Source organism: Rhinolophus hipposideros, assembly GCF_964194185.1.
Source record: "Rhinolophus hipposideros genome assembly, chromosome: 3".
Taxonomy (NCBI): domain Eukaryota; kingdom Metazoa; phylum Chordata; class Mammalia; order Chiroptera; family Rhinolophidae; genus Rhinolophus; species Rhinolophus hipposideros.
In genome coordinates, this window is record NC_138049.1 from 7,108,642 (window position 1) to 7,126,926 (window position 18,285).

At 46.5% G+C, this 18,285-nt stretch overlaps 1 protein-coding gene across 4 annotated transcripts in view; it reads right to left on the reverse strand.

The window, feature by feature from the left end:
- The window catches only part of MAS1 (MAS1 proto-oncogene, G protein-coupled receptor), a 29,253-nt gene extending 11,298 nt beyond the window's left edge, over nt 1-17,955 (reverse strand). The window contains exons 1-3 of one of the 4 annotated variants that reach the window (XR_013993147.1): nt 17,716-17,955; nt 11,105-11,309; nt 5,285-7,794 (exon numbers count right to left, since the gene is read on the reverse strand). Coding sequence is in view for 3 of the 4 variants with exons in the window: in XM_081045136.1 (XP_080901262.1) it covers nt 6,781-7,758 (978 nt within the window). In the remaining variant the exon portion in view is untranslated. Of the gene's footprint in view, nt 1-591; nt 7,795-11,104; nt 11,310-17,665 lie in introns of those variants that run through there. The other 3 variants (XM_081045136.1, XM_081045138.1, XM_081045137.1) reach the window with 3 other exon arrangements.
- Nucleotides 17,956-18,285: the final 330 nt, after the last annotated feature.

Consider the following 18,285-nt stretch of genomic DNA (forward strand, 5'->3'; position numbering starts at 1 on the left):
ACACGTTTAAAGATAATAGTGCGAGAGGATCTCCTTATCTAAGGAACGGATAGTTTTAATAAACATCTGTTAAAAGAGAATCTTGTTAAAATGAGGACCAAAATTGTCACAGTAAACCCTGAAAGAAAGAAACACCATAGTACATTATCTTGAAAAGTAAAATTAAAATTATCAAAAAAAATTTTTAATTCGCCTTTATCAAAACGTATTGCAATTTCAACCACATGCTAATTCTTTTGAAAAAGTGAGAAACCGGTGGTTGATTTGGGGCCTTTTGGGAAAATTCATTCACAACTCTACTGTTTTCAGGAAGGTTCCTCTCAGAACGCAGTTGTCGTGCTGAAAGCAACTAGGCTCAATGAGAGGCCACGTGTAGGAGCGCTGATGGCCTCTCCAGCTAGGCCCCCGAACCAGGCGCGGGTGCCACCTTGGTGTCCCACCCAGTCCAGCCTTCAGACCACAGCTGCCTCAGTCAACATCTGACTGCAATGCAAGAGACCCCAAATGAGAAGCATCCAGCTGAACTCAGTTAATTCACAGAACCTTGAAAAATAACGATATATTGTTGTTATATATATATATATATATATATACATATATATATCATTATATATACGAAAAGAGTTAATGTTTGGCATATTTTTTCTGTCAAAATTGTGTAATATCATATGATGTTCTTTATTTCATAGTGATTTTTCCTGAATATAAAAACAATGGATAATTTTTGTAAAAATACCTGAGGACTTCATTAGCTTTTCTAAGAGCATCCTTAAACATTTGATATTAAAATACTGCTATTTGGAAGCTCTCACCCCACCACCATCCTTGTTTATTTTCCACTGATTCAACTGCTAACAGGTACAACTCTGCCTGCATGCTCTTTTGTCAATAGTTTGCAGCAGTTATTTCAGCAGTTCTCTGACACCTCTCTTACCAATTTCAGGGAATCCTGAATATTTTGCAAACAGGGAGGGAAGCTTGGTGGGAACCAATTTTATATGTGACACATTTGGTACTTAATGTTTTCATGTTTTGAGGACTTTTAGTTTCCACACGTCCTTGTAATGTTACAGTCACATGCGAAACAAAAAGAAACTTCCTGTATGCGGTATCCAGAGATTAGTACTTTATGGCGCCCTCATCCACCTTTCTGCACCCCCGTCCCCCACCCTACCCCTGATTCAGCAGCCTTAACACTTGGGTATCTAGCCTTGTAATGCTCCCTCCACAAGGAAAAGCACTGGAAGAGCTATATGTGATTTGGTGTGTTTTCCCTTCCAAAAAGATTTATAATTGTACAAGAGTTGAGTGAAACATCAAACTTAACCTACAGGGATTATTTCATGAGCGGTTAAATTGTAGGAACTCCATACGGCATCTGCTAGGTGTTCCTCACACAACTCCATGAAGGCAACTAACTATTCCAAGGATGTCTACGTTGGGCACCAAGATGGCGACAAATGAGTGACATGGGAAGGGTGGGGCTCTCCAGCAGTTACCTCATGCATGCAGTGTTGTATACAGAAAAACAACTGGCACACATGGTGGGGGCAGGTAGTCCAGGCCAATGAGACAGTTCACCAACCCTCCCCCATCCAGCTTCTTGAAAATCTGTCCTCTCTTGGTCTGGACTAAAACTGATGGTGCAGAACAAAGAAGGGAGAATCACTGGAGAAGTGTCCTTGGGCAGGAACCTGGGGGAGGGAGCTGGAGCACAGGTGTGGGCGTTCACCTCAGCCAGGAGCACACTGAGTTCCACGAGCATAAGAAGGTATGCAGCTGACCATAGATAGGATGTTGGTAATGTATGGAACGTTTCTTCTGGTTGCTTCCCTTCCTGTGAAAAGGGAAGAAAGCCATCAGCTGAGAGCGAGGGCGACAAAGAGCTGTTGAAAGACTAGAAGAGAAGGTGTGAGATGGTCATTCCAGGAAGGCACTCCTGAGACACCGACTCTGAGCTGGATGTAGAAGGATAGAGTTTGTTCGATTAAAAAGAAGGAAGGGCAATCTATGCCAAGGGTCACATCGTTTGGGTGACAGGGTGACTAGCGGTGTCATTCACTAAGAATAGAGGAGAAATTGTGGGCAACCGGACGGGTTGCATTTGAAGTGTTGACAGGGCATCCGTCCATACAGGAGACACAGCACAGCAACGGGTTGTGGTCAGTATAGTTCTGAGGGTCACTAATACGTGAGTGATCATAGATCAGGACACCCAGGGGGAAGGTGGCGAAGGATAGTGCAGAGGCCCAGCCCCTGAAGCCACAAAACATGGCCATTGAAGGGATGAGCCGAAGAGCAATAAAAGAGGAAAGAGTCTGAGAAGACAGCACAGGATTCAGATGAGAGCAGAGGGAAATGGCTAACTAGAATCACGAAAGGCATATTTTCCAGAAGACTGGTTGCTGTGTCAAGTGCCACAGAAGGTAACAGTAGGGAAGAACCCATAGGATATGGTGATGTGGAAGTCACTCGTATTCCTAGCTGTGCCAATTTCAATGCGGTGGGAGGGTCGCCAGCCAGCTGGCAGGGTGTGGAGGGGTGAATTGCAATGGAGAAAGTATGGACAATGAATGTGGGAGAAGCTTTCCAGAAGGCTGTTCTGTGAAGGGAGGGAGAGATGGGACAGGAGCTCAATAGGACTGTAGGGAATGGTTTTAGTTTTTTGCCTGTGTTAAGAGGGGAGCAATTTGAGCCTGTGTATATGTGGAAAAGAACTCTCCCAGAGAGGGGACAAGTGGACCCCATCACTACAGCACAGAAGGAGCATCTACTCTTCCAGGGGCTAGGACGACAGCCACGAGCAAAGGAAAGTCTCTGCACTCCAGGAGCTTACCCTCTATGTATGACAAATCCATGTGTAACATGAGGGTGTGATGAGCACTGAGGAGAAATGGGGGTGGTGGCTGGGTGTGAAGGGACAGTGAGAGCCTCCCTGTTGAGGTGACATCTAATCAGAAGCCTGAGGGAAGGGAGGAGAGAGGAGCAGAGACCTGGGGGAGTCATTCCAGGTTGAAAGCCCAGAAGTAGGAGTGCACTTGGCACGTTCGAAGAATTGCAAGGACACAGGAGTGTCTGGAGGAGTGAGCCATGCCAACCCTGGAGGGTGTAGGGGGTGCCAAGAGTTCCACAGAGGCCAGGTCACCTAGAACCTTGTAGACCACTGTGAGGGCCTGTTTTTTTACTTTAAACACACACACCCTTTGGTTGCTAATACAGCAGTAAGATTATTGACTGGGAGGCCAGTGGACAGGAAAATTGGGAAGAGAAGTCTTCAGACAGGAGAAGAGGAGGAAAGCAATGGTGTTGAGTGGGGTTCTCCTAGATGGTACGGAGGACCTGACAGTCGTCGCCTTGTAGCCTTGGTGCTATTTTTTTTCTTCAGTGATCTATGAAGCAAGGTAGTGAGGCGATAAGGACAGTGAGGGAAAAGGTGCCAGATAGAGAGTTTGAGGAGAGAGACAGAGTTTGGAAGAGCTGCCCAGGGGAGGGAGAACAGGTTTGTGGGGCCATGATGAGGGACCAACTGTTAAAACCATGACTGCAGGAGCCCTAATCTGATGGCCGTGAGAGCTCTCTGCACTGCACAGAAGGCTGTTTGGTGGCAGAGGCGGACCAGGAGGGCAGGGTGAGAGAGCAAGGGGGCAAGAGCATCAAGGAGCATGGTGAGAGTGCCTAGACCAGGGATGATAGGGTTCTGACTGACAGGGACAGAGATGCCACAGAAGGGACTCACAGACGTGGCGGACTCAACAGTGAGAGAGAAGAGGTCTCAGTGGTGTAGAAATCCAGGGGCAGAGGAAGTAAGAAAGTGAATGATGTGAAGGACAGGAGATCACAGTCAGACAGAACTGAGCAATTCTAGTTTTCAGAAGTAGATTGGTTTCAGATGCAACAAGGCTCAGAGTGTAGCTCAGAAAGGAGAGGAGCTGAGGTTACTGGAGTTGACACAGAGACGGAGGCCAGAGCAGGACTCGTGGAGATAAGAACGATAACTATGGCAAGGCTGGAGGATGAGAGTGGCTGTGGACAAAAGGCCTGGGAGCCATACTTCAAGGAAGTTGAAGAACGTGGGGCCAGAGGACAAAGAGAACAACAACAAAGCAAGAGGAGGAGGTGGTGAGCAGGAACACGAGGGTCTCCAAGGGTCTCTTCTCCAGTCAATCCACAGAAGTGAAGTGACTGGACTTCTCCCGAGCCCTCGAATCCTTGCCTGTCATCTGCCTGGAATCCCCTCCCTCTGGCCTTTTAAAATCCTACCTGCCTTCAAGCAACCCAAGGGCACCACCATGAAACATTCCTTTTTTACTGCTGAACATATGATTTCACCTTCCTATTGACTGCCACACAATTTTGTTTATAATGCTCTCCTGACATTGATTTGTGTGCAGCTTGGAGCTGCATTGATTTGTGTGTGGTTCCTTCTGCCCCAGACCCCAGCGGCTCCCACTTGCTCCTCTGGGCCTTGCTCACATCATGGAGTTTGGTGGAGAAGGCCATCCATGAATATTCGTAGCATGAATGTTACAAACCCTTCTTCTTTGTCAAGGAGAGGCATCATGCCCAAACACCCTGCTCCCCACACCCAGGGAATTCTCAGTAACATCACCTCCTAACCTATGGTGACTTAGGCATATTGTCTAAATGCCCAATGGGTATTTAGTTTACGCTCCATTTGCGCATATGTTCTTAGATCTTGTTTTCATTTTCACCTTATGCTTTACTTTGGGGGATGAATCTAGGTGAAGAAAGAGAAGAATTTGTCCTTACAACACTGCCAAAGCCTGAATCCTACCTCTTTGCAAGTCACGACTCTTTAAAACATTAAAAGAACTTTTATATTCATTAACACATTCAATTACGCCACTTTTTCTGAAGAAAGGCAATTAATGGGAGCTTCCAATTAGTTTACTATATTTTCCTAGGGTGAAAATTCCTTGTTTGTAAGAGTCTTAAAGTTTCTCTTCGAGACCAGCCTCCCTTTGAGACAAGAGGAGATTGATCCCATTTTCACTGACCAAGAGACCAGCGCAGCATCTGGGAGATGACAGCAAACAGAGGAGGGCCACTCTGACCTCCAGATTCTCTTCTTTCCCAGTGAAGATGCTCTGTTTTCAATCAAAAACAAGATCGTTCTGAATGTCATCTCTCCACACCCATCTGGGGCTCCTCAAAGCAAGCTGCCTCATTTCTGAATCAGATGTCATCACCCACTGAAAAGCCGCCTGCATCCAAGCAGGAGAGACTGGCACATCTCCCGCAGTGAAGCTGCCCCCATACTTACAGGCAACTGTCTTTCGAAAAGGAGAGGATGGAAAAGAAACAGGCGGCAACAGAGAACCTTTTCATCACACCTTCTCTGACCCTTTGAGACAGTTAAAATCAATACTAATCAGCGTGAACACTTGACTCCCCACAGAGCTACATGAAGCACTGCCATTTTCATGGAGCGCCTGGAAGAGGCAGAAGGAAACTAAACCTAATGTAGTCTAGAGGCCATGATGGGTGTCCAGGCTCAAACCTGGGATGTGCTGTCTGAAGACCCAGACACAAGTCACAGCAGGTGAGCAGCAGAGCGCCAAGATGCTGAGGAATTCCTGCCAAGTTTCCTCCAAGATGTGGCCACTCTCTCAGCAGCCCCTGCCAACGAGCCTCCTTCCAGGAATGACACTCACAAATGCTCAGAAGGCGGGAAGGCCCAGAAGTGCAGAAACCCACACCTGCCTATAGGTGAGAACTCTGTGGTTGTAAATAAATAACCCACTGCTTCATGGGGAGAGGGCCTCCAAAAGCACACTCACTCTCATGAACTCGTGAATTAAGTTCCATTCATAAAAATTTATGTCAAGCAAAGGATGTCAAAACAGACTTCCCCTGCATCAAGCATTCCCACAGAGGGAAGGGAAGTCATGAGAAATCCCTCTACTGGTGGCCAAACGTCTGTCTTCACAACCTGAAATGACGCTCTAACACAGAGCTGGTTGGATGTAGTAACATCTGCAGACGTTTTCAATAGCGGTGCTGTACCATGAGAAGCTTTCGTACTGCAAGCAGAAAGACGACCTTTGTAAATTTATGGTCAACATTTAAAAACACATAACGATATTTGTATGACAAAGCTGTGTGCATGCTTTACAGCACAGAAATCCGTGTTTCTTCTTCCACTTAAAGGAGGGAGGAGAGGCTGACATTTGTCGAACATTCCAATGTGCCAATTGTTTGGCACACCTTATCAGCCCATTTCATCCTCACCACAAGCCCAGGAGGTATGGACTATCACTGTCAAACACTTTATAAGTGAAGAAACGAGGTTCTGAGAGGTTAACCCACTTGCCTGAGGTCACACAGCCAGGAAATGCCAAAACCAACCTGACTCCAACACCCATCTTCTTCCTGTGACATGTCTCCACCTCCTCAAGTTCCAACAAATATTTTTGTTACCTTTTCCTGTACACAGCTGCGGCCTTTCCTGCTAGAATAATTTTTATAGTTCATGGGGAAATGCCATGAAAGCTGAGGAGGAAGAGAAATGCCATGAAGGGCTGAGGAGGAAGAGAAAGTGTTTCTTTGATAGGTACAGATATCACAACGGTACGACACATATTTAGGCATTTCCAAAAGATAGAGTACAAGAGTACAGTCTCGTGGTTAATTAGCATCTCATGCATAGAGGATGGGGGGTCTTTCTATATTACTTAGGAGACAGTTAAGTTGTCTTTTGAGCACAAGCTACAAATGACCTGTGTCCCACCATTTCTGTTGACTGTTCCCCCACCATCCTCAGACGACCGTCTCGATGGCGGTGGGATTGCCATTGCTGTCCTGGTGCCTGGGCTGCATTTCATCTTTGAAAGCCCTCGTGAGAACCACCTTTAAGGACTCCTTGAACCGCTTCTTCCGACTGCTGCCCACAAAGAAGTAAATAAAGGGGTTGGCACTGCTATTGATTGTGGAGAAGAGGAGAGAAATGTGGTGCAGGTTCCCAAACGTTGACCAATTCTCATGGTACAGCAGGTAGAAGAGTCTCATGGGCATGACGAAAATGAGGAAAATGACAATGGTGACCGTGATGATGATGTACAGCTTCGAGGAATGGGACGTCCACGTGTTCTTTCGGATCTTAACCACCAGGACGGTGCTGGACACCACCATGAGCGGAGTGAAGAGCAGGAAGTTCAGAATGGCTATGAAGATGATCACCGCCTTGCAGTCACTTTGCGAGGGACTCTGCCCTTCACTGTCAATGCACATGACATATTCCATGGTGGTCACTAAGCAAGAGAGTGCCCACAGGAGGGTGCACACGAAAGCCGACTGGTGCTTGGGGCGATGACATCGGTACCAGATGGGGTACAGCACAGACAGGCACCTCTCCACACTAATGGCTGTCAGCAGATAGAGGCCCATGTTGTAGCCAAACAGAAACGTCACCGATAATGTGACAGTTGTGTAGTAATGACCAGAAGAGAGTTCAAAATCTGAAGCATAGTTGACAGTCAGCGTAAAAATACAAAAAAGCAACGAGATGTCCGCGATAGACAAGTGGGTGATGTACACTGTGAAGGGATTTCTTCTCATCCGGCAGCAGAGGAACCAGAGGAGAATTCCGTTTTCAGCAAATCCCAGTGGGGAGATGCTCATGATCACCCAGTACAAGACTGGAATCCCCTGATGTGGATGCCCAGAGGAAGTGTTCCTGCGCGCCGAGGAGTTCGTGGACTCCTCACCAACAAAGGACGTCACGTTTGACTCATCCATGAGGAGGCCTCAGGCTAGGGCTCTTCAGGTAATTTTCTGTAAGTAAGTTAAAAAAATAAATGGACATTGATGAACTTGCGTAAAAAGGAGAATGTCAGCTATGGATCAAGCCTTCGTGTTACGATCACACAAAGGTTATGATCATACAAAAGGTTGCATACGTGTAACTTTACACAAAAAATGTTTAATAGACTGTACAAGTTTCTTTTTAATGATGATAAAATTGGACATTTCACCGAGAGAGAACTGATTTAAGAACATTTTTGATCCCCCCCAAAGCCCTTAATTATGTGTTATTATTTGATTGTGCCCGGATGCCCAAAGGATCCAGCAAAGGGGGTCAGGATTCCTGGCTCCACTTCCGGTCTGGCCCAAGCTTTCTGAATGGTGCTTTGAAAATCATCTCATCTTCTGTACCTCCATCTCCTGGCCCAAGGAACTTGACACATTGTCAATGTTCAACCATTAAAATGCAATGACGATATACATGTTTGGGCAATGTTGTTGTTGTCATTTTTTAAGGCACAAAGTGCCATAAGTGATAGGTAAATGAGAGCGGATGGCTGGCAAAATTATGTTCAATAATAGAAAGTTCAATAGTGTCCAATAGAAAGTTCAATAGTGTCCAACATATGTGAAAGGGTGAACAATCAGAAAGCATTTCTTTTATGTGGTCTCGGGATCTGTGACAAAGACGGGAACCTCCTCAGCCTAGGTGTGCTGTGCAAAGCAACCCTCTATGGTAGATGGTGAGCTTTTATGAGATGTCGTCACACCCCGGTACCACAGGCCAGACCCACGCAGGAGAACACTACTGACAGACATTAAACAAAGCCTTAACCGGAAGCCAACAGAAGCGCTGAATATTTTAGACTGCAAAGCAAAGATTCTCAGAGACTTTCCTTCACACTTTCTGAATTGCAAAATAAATATTTGCACAGTCCCCACCCTCTTCCTCTCATATAACAAATATGTGTAAGTCCCTTACACCACAGGAGAAAGACGGGGAGGCAGCCCATGGCAATCAACTCCCTTGGGGTGCTAAAATATTGATTTTTGCATTTGAAATTTGTCCTTGCAGACCAGGACCCCCACATGTGCAAATAATTAACCTTTAGGAAGTTGATCAAAACAATATTTTAAGTTAGCAGATACCTGCCTTTTGCTCAGAGCAGGACATCGATGTGATATTTTGTGGAACCTAAATGCTCTGATACTAGACATTTCCGGGATGGAGTCAGCAGAACCCCAGCATTGGCAGGGACCCGAATTTGGGTCTCAATGCCGCTGTTACCCCTCCCCGGTGGTGTGATCCAGAAACCCAGAGAGGTCCCTGCCTCCACTGTCCTGATCCCACGTTCCCACAACACTTCCCTCAGCTATTCCGATGAGGTACTGGACGCTGTTCTCACTGGGGCAGAGTCTTCTTTCATTTCATGAGACGGAAGCTATACCTCAGGACCCCGACACCTCAGGAGCCCCACCCAAGAACCAGAGTCCACAATACTATGGCATGGCTGACCAAAGACTTGTGTAGAGACCGGCTTTGTTAGAAGTGTGTAGGTACGACAGCCCTGTTCCCAAATTCACCCATCACGTATTTATTTATTCAGTGCCCACTTCCTGCCAGGCACTGGGATACAACAGTGAACGGGGTTTGAAGAGTCTGGCAGACTTTGGGTGGAGGACTGACTACCCAGCCAGGGAGGAAGAGAACGGCTGGACTGAAGCATGAAAGCAAAGCCTGGTTATGATACTTCGTGAAATGTTAAGTTTATTCTACAAGCCATGCTTATCCAATTCTAGAGCTTAAAAATTACCTGGGGTTGCTTATTGAAAACGCAAATTCCAGGGACCCCCTGTTTCAGAAAGCCTGGGATGGGGTCCTGGAATCTGAGTTTTCATAGCCCAGGGGATTCTAACGCAGGTAGTTCATGGGCCATGGTCTGAAAAACACTGCCATTCGCACTAGGGAGCTATTAAAGGTTTTCAGGCAGGGCTGCAACATGACTTGAACTGTGTGTCTTAGAAAGTCTGCCCTGGTTGTAGTCTAAAGGCTGGGTGGAAGGGGATGATGGATGGAGCTATGAAGCCAGTCAAGGGCTGTTGAAATATTCCTGGGGAGAGATAATCACGAGGATAATGGCTGAAGGAGAGAATGGATTCCAGAGACATTTCAGAGAACACCGGTCAGGCCTCAGTGACCGCGAGGGGAAGGGACAGGGAGGAGTCAGAGGACTGTTTTCCACCTGAGGTGGCTGTGTAGATAAACTGCTGGCTGAGACCAAGAACAGGAGGGCAGGGGCTGGGGGAGGGGGAGAACCAGGGGTCAGTGTGTGGTGCGTCGAGAATGAAGCCTCCGGAGTGCGTGGGGAAGGGTCAGATTCCAGGTGTGCTTATCTTTGTACGTCCTGTTCTCAAGGGTCTACATTTTTTAATAAGCCGAACTTAATAAAACAAAGAAGATAGACACACACATGAGATCTTTAGAACATTCCTTCCCGTAGAGTTAAAATGATATCTCCCCCACTAAACAGCAAACTTCTTGAAGACAGGACTTGATCTTACTCATGTCTGGGTCTCCAGCACTTGGTGCAGACATTCAATGAACGCTTACTGAATTATTCCACAAAATAAAGCTCATCACTACAGTCCTGACAAGCACTCTGGTCACCTCTGAGAGAAAACCACTGCCCCCAAAGCCCATGCTATCGCAGCTAAGTAAAAAGTTCTCTAATGATTGTTAGAGTAGAACTCATGAATCACACATTAGGCAGATTTTGATCATAATGTAATTGGAAAGCAAATAAAAATCCCATTAAAACTAATCTCATTAAAAACTAATGATAACTCTCCAAGCCGTTTTGTTATAGTGGTGTTTCATTTAAATGAACACATTGTAAAAGTCACATTCCCAGTCTTACCGGACCAAACCGAACTTCAGCCCCTTAAGTGCAACAAAAGATGGCAAGAAGCACCTAGAACGCAGCAGGCCCCACCTGCTCACCACCCCTCCGAACCCTTCCCTCCTCTGGGCTCCTCAGTCATTTTGCATCTTCTTAATCTTCCTGGGTGGACGACTAGGGTATTTGAGGTTGGGAAGGGTAGGAGAACAGAAGGGCAATTGCTGCTAGCTGACAAAACAGTCGAGCTCAGAATAATTTCGTTTTGGCTTGACACACAGTGAGTTGTCGGTGACGACGAGAGGAAGCAATTGTACCATGGAACTAACCGCTGTGGGTACCTCGTCTTCCTGTCAACCCAGTTCTAGTTCTGTGAGCTCTCTGCCCAGACAAGCAAAGCTCTGTGTTTAGACAGCACTCCTATCTGTGGGGAAGCATGTTACCTGGCAGCGACAGTCCCGGGTGGAAGGGAGCTCATTCTAGCAGCCCTCTAGACCCCTGATGTGGTCAGTAACACAGCAACTCGCCAGAGGAAACAGCTGAGAACAGAGAAGACGAAGTGGAGTAGGTGATGGCACCACTGCTGTAAGCACCAGGCAGCCTCATAGAGCATCTTCCCATCCTCGTTTCCTTCTCATAACAGGAGCCCTGTGGAGGAAGCAATACCCTGGAGCACGAGAAGGTGGCTGTGTAGGACTTTAGAGCCCAAGCACCTACCCTCCCTGCCAGCTTGCATCCTCCAGCCAGCTTGGAAGGCTGCTAAGGAAGGTGTTATTGCCCCTACTTTATAGAGAAACTAAGGACTGAGAAGCAGGCCAAGTTCAGAGCCACTGGGTCACTGAACTCCTCGGGTCCCCGCCCTCGTCCTTCACTGTGTCTGGTGCGGCCTGGTCCCTGCAGGGTGTCAGGGCCCAAACACTCACAGGGATTCTGATCACAGAGCCAGCCAGCAGGAATCCAGGTCCCCACTTCTCACTGAGAGCTGAGCCAGTCTCCCACTTTGAAAAAGTCTGAAACCGCTGGTCTAATCAAACACCCCACTTCCCCGACCACTGCGTGGAAGCCAGAGACACTGAAGGAGAGGCCAGCATTCACAAGTGCTTGGAGGGAGCCGGGCGCTGGGCGCTCCTCGCTCCAGAGACCTTCGCACTCTGCACTGGGGCCTAATCCTATTTTTAAGACCTTACCTTTTATAGCCTCTCAGTTACATGTTTTCCAATCTAGTTTGCCTCTGTTGCTTCCTACTTAAGGAATTGAGGGCACGATATTCCCTGATGTTATAGGGAATTTTTTCTTCCCCAAAGGCTTGTTTAATTTCTATCTGTGACTTTGCCAACATAAGCATTTAAATTCCACTGGGAATAAAGTAGCCGTAGGTACTGACTAAATGGCCCTGCTGTACACAAGGGCTCGCCTCTGAAAAAATTGCTCACCCAGTAGGGTCCTTTCACAGTTTGTGTAATCTGAACATGAAATGGGTATTTTTATTGCCTTGTTTTCTTTCTCCCCCCCTCCTTTTTTCAGCCTCCCTCCCCCCCACTCCGATTCAAGCCATTGTTTCTCAGTCTAGTTAGTTGTGTAGGACACAGCTCTCTGGCCCATGCTGGTATTATGAATCTTGCACTCCCCCCGACTCGGTCGCCAGTTGTTGGTCGGCCACTCATGGCAGCTCACTCCAGCTCTCACCGGTTGCCAGCCATGCCCATCGGCAGCTCCTGGCAGCACACAGCAGCACACAGCAGCACACGGCAGCTCAAGCCAACCTCCAGCTGTTCACGGCAGCCCAGCTCCAGGGAGAGCTGTTGTTCACAATCTTAGCTGTAGAGGGTGCAGCTCACTGGCCCATGTGGAAATTGAACCCGCGACCTCGGCGTTAGGAGCACAGTGCTCCAACCACCTGAGCCACTGGGCTGGCCCCGAGATTGCATTTTTATAACCTGCTTTTGTTCACTCTATCATATTATAAACATGTACTTTGTCAGTATATACTTTAAAAACACGACTTTAATAGTCACTATTTGGATGTACCGTAACTTATTTTTAATCGTCTTCTAATCTTGAACATACCAGTTGCTTCTGATTTTTCACTATTTTTTTAAAAGCAAAGCACTATAATGAACGTTTTTTAGATTTTGTGCACATGTTTAATTATTTCCGTAGGACATAGTTCTAGAAATGGAATGGCTGGATCAAAGGGTATAAATACTTTTCAAGATTTTAAAGCATAGGCCGGCCCAGTGGCTCAGGTGGTTGGAGTTCCGTGCTCCTAACTCCGAAGGCTGCCGGTTCGATTCTCACATGGGCCAGTGGGCTCTCTACCTACCACAAGGTTGCGACTTCAATTCCTCGACTCCCACAACTGCGCCCCCTGCAACTAAGATTGAAAGGACAACAACTTGACTTGGAAAAAATCCTGGAAGTACACACAGTTCCCCAATAAAGTCCTGTACCCCTTCTCTAATAAAATCTTTAAAAAAAGGTTTTTTTTTAAAGCATATGAACAAATTGCCTTCCAAAAACCTGTACCAACTATACTGATATCAACAGTATACAGATTTTGTTTTTCACAGCACATATATGCTTTTTTCCCCTACCACTCCATTTTTTTTCAAATTTCCAAAGTTATGGTGATATAAAAATTTCCATGTTCTAATCTGCATTTATTTGAGTGCTAATAAATTGAGATATCCTTTCATGTTAATGGTCACTTGTATTTCTTCTATGATTGATTATTTTTCATGTTTTTTGCCCATTTCTTTTATTGAGTTGCAAGAATTCTTCATAAATATAACACTTGGTCATGTTACAAATTCTTTTTCCCCAGAAACTGGGGTATTTTTATAGAGGATGTAAGAGCATGCAGCTTGGAGTCTTTTAAAAACCTCTTCCTGATGGTTAAAGCCTGACTGGACGCTGCTGGTGCTTGTGGTTTAGAGGTTGAAGGAATCATGTAGACAATGCAAACCACCCTTAATTTTACAGGTGAGGAAGTTACCACCTTTCATATGTAGCTCACAGCAAAGCCAGAACCGAGCCTAGATTGCCCACATGGGCACTATTTCTACTCCTTACACTAGTCCTCTGTCAACAGTCACTTATACGTGAAGTCACCCATGCATGTGACTAGACTTTTGGGACATTTAACAATGGTTTTACTGTCACCAGGAGCCATTTCCACAATCGACTTGATTGTCACTAATGATCTTTATTGAAAGCCTCAAAGAATGGCCTTTTGTTTATTAAAGAATGAGTATTATTTATTAGAGGACAGATTTTTATTTATTAAAGAACCATCTACCCAAGGTCAAAACCATAACAGCAATATACACAAACAGAAATGAGTTGTTTTCAGTTTCTTTTGATCTTCTGTGAAATGGAGTGACCCACAATCATCACCTCTACTGAAAAATATTAAAAATGAGCTGGTCCACTCCTCATGCACTTTCAGACAAGTCCTCCAACGGAGAGGAAAATGTGGTCTTGTTCTCCCCTCCCCAAGTATATTATGGAATCCTGTCTATTCCATCTCCCCTCACTGCCGTCTCTGAGATGACACCATTGCCTGCACATGCTTTCTTCTCTGCAGCTCTCGTCCTGCCTTTCTGCAGTTTCTTCTCTGTCTCCTTTCCTGGATCTCTGTGTACACTGCCCTTTGGGCCTCCAGGCTCCATTCCTGGCCCTCTTCCCTTCTCACTCCATAGTCTCTTCCTGGGTGGCCTCATCCAACCCCCTCATTTCAACTACCACCACATACCGATGAAATTCAAATCTATAGCTGGAACTCAGACATCTCTCCAAAATATCAGACCCTGTAACCAAAAGCCCTGGACATCTCCCACTGGGCCTCTCATGACAGCACACCAGCCTCAGCTGATCCAAAACAGAAATGAGACCTTCCCTGCTTTTCCATGCTTCCTCTGGTATTCCCAGTCTGCCAAGGCAAAAAACTGGATGTTTTACCAGGCACTACTCATCTTGTATATTCGCCGCCTCAGTCCCTAGAACACCATTTCTCCAAGCAGTAGAGAAGGGCATGTGGAAGCCACGGTCTGGATGCTGGGTATCCCCTTTGCTCTCAGGGTGTCACTGCTCCCAGGCCTTCTCAGTAGATGGAGCTAAGGAACATATGTATATAAATACATATGTACAGTCATACATACACACATGGAGATCTGTATTCCTATATCTTTCTATATGTACAGTTGACCCTTGCACAACCCAGGTTTGAACTGTGTGGTTCCACTTATACAGAGATTTTTTTCCAATAAATACTATAAATGTATTTCTCTTCCTTGTGATTTTCTTAATAACATTTTCTTTAAGTGTATAGCTTACTTTATTGTAAGAATACAGTATACAATACATGTAACACACAAAATACATGTTAATCAACTGTTTATGTTATCAGCAAAGCTTGTGGTCAACAGTAGGCTATTAGCGGTTCAGTTGGGGGGGAGTGAAAAGTTCTATGTGGATTTTTGACTCTGTAGGGGCCGGTACCCCTAACTACGGATTGTCCAGGGTCAACTGTGTATATTGAATGCCAAAGAATTCACACCAATATCTCCAATTTTGATCCCACACCACTGAGCTCAGTTTAGTTTTCTTTTTCTCCAAATTTGTAACTCCCTTCTCCGATGGTGAGAAACCTGACCCCAATAGCCTCAATATATTTACTTATTTGATCAATCCACCCATAGACATACAATCTCCTATGTCATCACTGCCTGTTCCCCATCCTTGCACAGATGTCCTTCTCACTTTATGGGGCTCTGTCACCACATGTCAGCCCACTGCAGCCACTGCCCCCTGCCCTGGGACACATTCCTCACCTAGCAGAAACCCTGAACCGGGCACCAGGTCTCTGCGACCCCCCATGAAGACTCTTCCATGTCACCACCACCCCCATCACCCCAGCTGGACTGCCCCCATGTGGGTTTTTCTCACCCACTCAGGCTCCAATGCCTCACACAAGCCATGGCGAGGCAGGCTGACTATAGTACGAGGTATACTTAACAGCCACCACCCTCCCGCAAAACTCAACAGAACTGTAGGGAGCATGGCATCTGAGTGCAGAAGAGAGGTTTGGCATTGTTCAAGTTATGCTACAGAGGTGACTGCAATTGTGCCGGTGCCTCAGGCTGCTTTGCTTGGAAGCCACTCTTTCCATCAACCGGCCCACTCGATGTGAGTCCTAAGCTAAGCAGTGGAGCCCCTCGGACCTCAGCTCCTTCACATAGTTGGCAGCTTAATGCATTTCTGGAAGGCTGGGGTGTAAGAAAAGCTAGAGATTGAAGAGCACTTAGGCAATACGAGTCTCATGGAAATGTCAAACTGAGCTAATGAATCAGCAAGCAGGGAAACAAGTACGGTGGTTTCGCAGACGTGTACGGACGCGGGCTTGGCAAAGCCTGTGTCTTGGCCGGGCTCCTCAGGATTGCTGCCTGCATTTCCCTCTCAACAAAAGTGAGAAGATGGAAAAGTAAGAAGAATCAAAGCAGGCAGAGTTAGGTGTAGTGTTTGTTCAGCTTTCTTGAGGTATAATGCAGAGAGTTTTGAATACTACACATTTGTGCTTGCTGAAGTTTTCTCGAGGGATCTAAGAAACAAATATCCCCGTCCACATTCCCGTTTAGTTGGCCATAGTCCACCCATGATTCTGGATTCCCAGTCCAGCACATCATTCTTGGAAGGAGGGAAGGAAGAAAGGAAAGGAGGGAGGAAAAAACAAGAATGGGAGGGAGGGAGGGAGGGAGGGAGAAAGGAAGGAAAGAAAGAAGGGAAGGGAGAAAAGCCAACAAAACTAGGGTTCCAGGTTGGGCCATCTGAAACCTTATCTTGCTCCTAGGCAACCAAAAAAGAGAGGCTTGACCCTAGGCTGCACCTTCCAGGTGTGCAGGTCCAGAGAAAAGGGCAAATTCTTCTGTGTGTGTGTGTGCAGTGACCTGGACAAACAGAAACCCATATGTGAGCTGGAATGTCCATGGTCAGCAAAGGATCTGACGGGAACGTGCAGGGCAGGGACATCTGCCCTGGTACTAAAGGCCTCATTCACATCTTCCTAACACTTGAGCCACCAGCATGGAGAAGCAGAAACTTCTCACTGCCTACCCAAGTGTACAGTCAGATCAGCTTAGAGCACTGGTCTCAAAAAAGGCAAGGGCTGTGTGTGATCTTTGTGCCCAGGAGACATTTGGCACGTCTGGAGATTTTGGTTGTCACAGCTGAGAGGAAGCGGCTCCTGGCACATAGTGGTCAAGGCCTGCGATGCTGCTAAATGCCCTGCAATATGCAGAACAGCCGCCACAACAAAGACTTGTCTGGCCCAACGTGTCATGGTGCCAAGGGTGAGAAACCCTGCTCTGGAGGTAGGCTTGTTTCCACCTTCTCATTGCTGCTGACAGAATATTTTACATATTCTCTCCCGTTTCTCCCCACCCACCCTGCCTGGGAAATATCGCCAAGATACATCAAAGATCAGGAGATTCCTCGTAACACACACCTGGCCACCCAAGCACTGCACACCTGACTTTAAAAGCAACAGAAGCCAATACTATATCCACTAAGGAAAGGCAAAGAAAAATCAATCCAACTTGCCTCCGGCCCTGCCCAGCTGCTTGTAATCAAGCGATTTCCCCAGAGGAATCACATATGGTAACTACCCTTTCAAACCCCAACTCCTTTATTATTCATAACATCTAATTAAATAACCTTCAACACATCCACGTCCACATCAGATTCATGAATTGACCTGAAGATCCTTGCCCACCTCTCCCCGACCATGAGTCAAAAAAAGAAAAAAACTAATGCAGGAGTTTCACCCCTGAAGTTGAAAAGCAATGTTTGGGGACAGTTAACCCAGCGAAGAAGCCAATTTTCCAAAACAAAGACAGGAGGAGACAAAGGTCCTTGCCAACACACACCAAACATCTAACACGCTGTAAAAACAACCAGCACAGAAAGAGTTGCCCAGGCAATAGCTTTCTGAAGAGGGAAAATCTTACTTGGGCAGTCCAGGGCAGCTGAACAATGAAAAAGTGGGGTGTAGACTCACTAGCTCCATTCGCTCAGGAGGGTCAGAGGTGGTAGCAGGGAGGCCGTCCCTTCGCATCCTGGGGCACCGCTGCCCCACCAGCCTGCAGGGTCTCTGGTCCCAACGTCTTCTCCAAGGATGGCTGCAGGCTCCCTTCTCTGAACAAATCAGTGCTGCTCTCCCACTGCTGAAAATATTTGAGATGTGTCAAGCAGATGGTCCCACGCTTATCAGCAGAAGCCGTGTTCAAATGGCATCGTTCAGTGACACACTCCAGTAAAAATCTTCACGCTGATCTGGAGTGGGAACAGGCTGGTGATAATGGACGTGGCTGACCCCTTAGGGCCAGACAGGGCTAAGGAGAGAGATGGCCCAGAGAAAGGCTCTATGGAAGCACAAAATCACGTGTATCAGAAGGATGGAACCAGCTCACATTCCTGACTCGGCCTGCGACCAGCCATGTGGGCTTTGCCAAGGCTCAGTTTTGTCACCTGTAAAATGGAGCCAATCATATGACCGCAAAAAGTTGCAATGATTACCTTCAATAATGGATGAACAAAGACTTATCCACGTCACCATTGTTTTGTAATG